The sequence below is a fragment of the Rhagoletis pomonella genome, unplaced genomic scaffold, assembly GCF_013731165.1.
Source record: "Rhagoletis pomonella isolate Grant_MI unplaced genomic scaffold, Rhpom_1.0 Rhpom_scaffold_04547, whole genome shotgun sequence".
NCBI lineage: Eukaryota > Metazoa > Arthropoda > Insecta > Diptera > Tephritidae > Rhagoletis > Rhagoletis pomonella.
In genome coordinates this window covers 9,625-15,494 of record NW_023463095.1, presented here as the reverse complement: position 1 = coordinate 15,494, position 5,870 = coordinate 9,625, and the positions used below count along the sequence as shown (strand labels likewise).

The following is a 5,870-nucleotide window of genomic DNA, read 5'->3' as shown; positions in this document are numbered from 1 at the left end:
CGCTACCTGGTTCTATACGAGTCATTAGAAATTTGCGTACATTTTTATTAAAGGTTAAATCATTTTTATTAGAACAATCACACGACGACATCAAAATTTTGCTGAACCCTACAACTTAGTAAACTTGAACTAAATATGTAATCTCATGAGCATGTACACCGCTTTTTCATAAACCAACTTAATTAAATTTAAATTTATCTTGCAATGTATAGTTTATTCTGAATTTCACCCCACACACTTTTGTTAATGTGCATTAAATTCCTCTTGAGACGGCATTCGATACTAAAATATTAATACTTTTTACAGAATGCCTTACTTTTTCTTTCTTTTAATATTTTATTATAATTTATGTTAAGTTAATATTGTAATTTACATACATATGTTTATTTTGAAATAAAAATGAATAAATCAATCAATCAATTAATCAATTATTATTCTAAGTCTCCTGAAGTGAAACAGAGTTTTCCGCTCGAAAAATATTCATTTTCAATACCATTTCTACGAAAAGTTGTTTTTTCGCCATGGAAAACTTTATGAGCTTTGAGGTAGTTCTAAATATTAAAAAAAAAACGGTTATTCCTTTTTTCCATTTAGAAAAATCGTAGGGGTGAGAGGTTAACATTTTATTTTTTTCTTGGACCAACCTAATGCACATGCGTATATATATTCTTATCTCCTTAAATAAGAACCTGCAACCGCAGGCCATTTACTTTGATGTTTATTTTTCATTTCCCAATTTTTATGCTTCACTATTTACACTTTCACTAAATAAATACACACATACATATGTAAATACATATATTCGAATGATCAGAAATATATCCACACATGCATACATACATATATACAAATGTACGATTATTAATTTACTACCTGCACAGTTAAGTGCATTTTGAGAAGGGGTTTCAAAATTGTGTGTGTGTGTGTGTGAGTTGTTGCTCACCTGAAAACGTTTATCCGACGTATACGTCGCCGTAGCCACAGTCAGTATATGCAAATCACGTTTACGTATCCACGAGACCTGTTGATGGCCATCACATCAGTGCGCAGACAATTGGCAGGCAAGCAGGCAATAAGATTCCAAAGGCAGCATTCCAACGAAAGTGGCCAAATGGGCAATGACAGCAGGCACGAAGGTAGGGATGAAGAGCGGCACCAAGAAAGAAAAAAAAAAAGTTATTTTTTGTGAAAAAAGTGTTAAAAATTGACAAAAGGGGTAATGCGATAAAATGTGTGCGAGTAAAAGTACGAATTTGCAGTTGGAAAGAAAAATGTGGAGCGTGAAAAGAAATATTTTATGCTGAAAAGCAAAAGCAAATATATGTACATACATAAATTTGTATGTATCAGGTAATAAGGAAAAAATTAAAAGCGTAAAGTGGCAACCACAACGTAACGGATGTGGCAAACGGAAATTGATTAATGAGCCTCGATCAAAGTGAGAAATGATTGCGAAGGTTAAGAGGAAATGAAATAAAACTACCATCATTGATGCGGCATTAAAAATGCACAGCACCAACCAAGCAGGCAGTCATTCGTAAAGACGAACACTTTGCGCCCACTTGCCCACGGCCACTCAAGTGTAGTAGATAGGTGGCTAGGTAGCTGGGTCATACTGCGGTTAAGTGTCGTTCTGATTTTTTTTCGAATTTTTTTTTAGTTTATTTTTATTTTTTTTGAGATGGCAGAGATAGTGAAATTGAAAAACCACAAATGGCCAGTTAAGCGCAAGTGAAGTGGTTACCCTTTTTTTTGCGGCATTTTATTTTGTGGGCGTCCTAAACAAACAAACGGCGGATGGGGTAAGAAAATTGCGGCTACTTAGTTTTGATAACGGCGTGAGTTGTAGAAAAGCACATTAATATATGTAAGTAAATAAGTGTCCTATTATTCGAGCTATGTTGACCCTTTTTTTTAGTCTCAAAATTAGAATTCTTTTGTTTTGAAATTTAAGCTGAATTTATCGTACAAATATTGTCCAACACGTCGAAAGGGTCAGATTTGATTCTTCCATTTAACAACATTAGCTATTGACAATTCACATATTTATGTACTTGTATTTGCTAAGCGCATTGCCAAGCTTCTTCTCCGATTGCTGAAGTGCGCGCCTTGATGTTGTCATACAAATGAAGATTTTCAATGACAGAAATACCCTCCTAGGCTTGACGATTTTTCCTACAGCATATCTCTGAAAGTATTTTTGGTAGAGCACTGAAACTTGGTACGAAGATTATTAAAACCAGCACCATACGCATGAAGGAAAATGTGCGTTCTTAGAGAAGGGGGCGTGGAGCCTCCCATATCCCATATCAACTAAATTTAAATAATCAAATTCAATTTGAATTAAGTGAATTAGGTAATTGAAATTTGTTATCACAATGTGACTGCCAGACAAAAGGTGTTGAAGAAGATTGTAGTTTGAAATTATTGTGAAGAGTGTTGCCACCTATTTGCAAAGTGGAATTTAATTAAATTATTCACAAGTCATGTGAAATATTAAAACAAAAAAGTTTTAAGGAATACTTTGTTTGAACATTTAAAATATCTTATAAGGGTTTGAAGAGAGTTGCCAGCTGATAAAATATTAAATTCAATTCAAATGAACTTTTACAATATGGTTATCATCCGAAATAGTTTTAAAAAAACGTCATTTCTAAATGACATTTAGGAGGGTTGCCAACTGTTTAAAAAATTAAATTCAACTTGAATTAAAGAAATAAGGTTATTGAAATATGTATCACAATATGGGTGTCAGACGAAAAAGTTTTAAGAAGCTTGTAGTTTGAAAGTATTTAATTAAAGTACTCACAAGTTATATGATATGTTAAGATATGCGTGTCAAACGAAATAGTGTTAAAAAAATTCAATTGGAACACTAAGAATAATTTTGGAGCGTTTAACAAGGGTTGCCGCCTGTTTGAAAAGTAATTTTAAAATTATTTATTTAATAAGTTTAATAAGCTATTATAATATGGGTATCAATATATATAGTTTTCAATTGGCCCCATTTCTTAATTCTAGGCATGAGCGTTGCCAACGTTTTAAAAAGCCAAATTCAACTTGAATCAGGGGAATGCGTAATTTAAATATGTATGTATTACAATATGGGTGCCATAAATCTAAGAATAACCTATGTTTTTGTAAAAGTTTAAATATGTTTCGTTTTATTCAAACAAATTACACTTAATGGCAATCGCAGAAATTTCATACACTCAGCGAAGTGGGTGAAGGCAAACTAGCAACTGGTGAATCAGACCATCACAAACATAATTTTTTCCGGTAATGACCCATTGTGCGGCGGCCCAATATGCCAGCCCAGAAGAGCTCTCTATTAAAAATGTGGGCCAATAAGTTTAGAAGGGCAATGCACTTCCACTCAGAGACTTCTTGCTCATTGTGAGTACCCTAGTTATCACTAGTTACTTTACAATTTTAAACAGTCACTTGCCATTATTAAACCTATTATCAGAATATGGAGACGGAGAAGGGATACCTGAAGGTTAGGTTAGGTTATAGTGGTCGCCCCAGACAAGGGCCGAGTCCTCGAGAGCTCTTCATGGCAGCGGTAAGCATAAAAAACTCCACTGACTGCCACTAGTCCAACCCAGAGCAGAACCAACTGGAAATCGCACATGTCCTAGTATTAGCCCACCGCTTGCTGAGCTTACAGGAGGCCCAACCGTTCAAGAGTGAACCGCAGGAGGACAGAAGCGTCCCCAGCTACTCCATACCGCGAGATGACGATTCAAAGGTGCCTTTGCTTGTCATCATCCTGATCATCAGCCACGCGATTTACCACAATGTCACTGTGGCCGGGCGACAAAATGAGCCTGATTAGGATGTACTCCGAAACCATTGACAGAGAAGTCCGACATTTCCTCCTGAAAGACACTGCAGAAGTCCAGAAGCATAAAGATAGTTTTGATGGAGAGTCCTGGTAAAAAACATCGCCACCAATCCTGCCTCTAGGTTTGGATGAATCCATGAAAATATTCACTGCTCCCATCTCCTACTACTGAGCCGCATTCAGTGCTCTCTTGAGGTAATGTAGAGAAAAAACTACTGGGAAACATTTCGGTGGAGCAGTATATGGTCCGTCCGTTCAGGGTCTCCAGCACTTAAGGGGGGTCCAGCTTTTGAGGCAGTTAACCACCCGGTTTCCGTAAGCCTAATAGCAATTCGAGCTGTGAATATTCTTCCCGCAATAAATACAGGTGTGGTTCTTAATACGCTACCCTACTCCGTCACGATAGCGCTGTAGCGAAGTACGCCGGGCCCCGAGCATGCCTAAGTATGTATAAAAAGCTATTCGAGTTGACTGAGGCCTACAAAAATTATGCTGCGTAAACGTTTGCCCGAGTTTTATGTGAACACCGGAGCAGGGCGCACTTACTGAAATACCGACTGATTGCATCTTACGACAGAGCGCTTGTACTTGAACGAAATGTGACTAGTTTAAAGTTTGCTAAACATCCGGTCATGAAAATAAGCATGCGTTTGAATGATTCATTGCCAATGTTTCCTCAGCAGCATAGATATTTTTAATTAGCCAATATTGCCACATAACTTTTTTTTTACCTTTACATTTTTTTTATGCTTCACTTTCATCTTCTTATGCTTCTTTCCTTACACATACCATCGATTTTTGCTTGTCTTCTTTTCAAACTTCCGCGTAAAATTGTTCACACCTATTAAACACTCTTACCCCCCCACAATGTCCACCATCCACCCCACTTAAATAGTTATCATTCACTCACCGACTTATCATCCAATCGCTCCACGCGACATTTAATTGCGGCTTCCGCTTGACCGGTACGTGCCGTTATATTACGCGGCAATCCAAAGTCAAAGATTGGCAGCTGATTCACATCGCCCATCGGCACACCCGCCATAGCTGCCTCCCGTATAGATGAAAGACTTTTCAAGGTGTTTGTGTTGGCACCGTCAAGGATGCCATCATTACCGCTGCTACTCGTGCTGCCATTCAATATCACAATGTCCATCATTCGTACGGGCGTTGGGGGGGCTGGTGTGAGGGGCGTGAATGTAGCCGTCGACAGCTGTTGCGAGTGGCGATGATTGTAATTATGCGCCGAAGCAGAAGTAAAAGTACTTATGTCGCTGCTGCTGCTGTCACTACTACTGTTGTGAAAGGTGTTCATGTTGTTGTTGTTGTTATTGTTGTGAAAGTGCTTCTGCAGCGTTTGTTGTGACAGCAATGGCATGGAATTTTGCGACACAGACGGTGCAGCCGTCACGGAGGCAATCGTCGCCGTCAGTGTCGTTATCAGGAGGCAACGCAGCACTGCAAAGAGTGAAAAGAATTGTGAGAACGAGATAACTGGACGATAATATTCAAGTGCAAATGCGCTTATGTTAACATTAATTTACGAGAAAATTGTATATATGAAGATATTTTTACAGCTGTAACGCGTTGTGCGCTAATTTAATTTGTCCACGCATTTGAAGCTCGCGCGTCAAAGTGGAAGGTTATTACTCGTACTTAGTTTAATTGCATTTCTTTATTTTTATCTTCTTTTTTTATTTTTTATCGGGAAGGTATCATATTTTACGGTTATTCTATTTAGTTTGAACTTTATTGCTTTTACATAAGCTGCAAGAAAATTAAATTCGACTAGTAATGTTTCGAAATACAAATTAAATTTGATCTTAATTCGATAACAGGAGGAGTGCTTATAATAGAAAGTAATCTAAGCTCACTACACTATACATATTTATGTAGTAACGACTATAACGTTCGCTTCTGCAACTCACAGAAATAATACTAGCCGAGCTAAATGTGTAAGTATGGTTGGCAATGAGCAGAGCCTTCTTGACTAGCATTCTGTATGTCAATCGGCCCTTTAGTA

At 37.5% G+C, this 5,870-nt stretch overlaps 1 protein-coding gene across 1 annotated transcript; it reads right to left on the bottom strand.

Moving 5' to 3' along the window:
* Positions 1–943: 943 nt before the first annotated feature.
* On the bottom strand, positions 944–5,305 carry LOC118754749 (uncharacterized protein DDB_G0281497-like; the record flags this gene model as incomplete). The annotated part of the gene is made up of 2 exons (XM_036489636.1): positions 944–1,021; positions 4,758–5,305. Coding segments are annotated over 2 exons (626 nt in total), but the record flags the coding sequence as incomplete, so codon positions are not given.
* Positions 5,306–5,870: the final 565 nt, after the last annotated feature.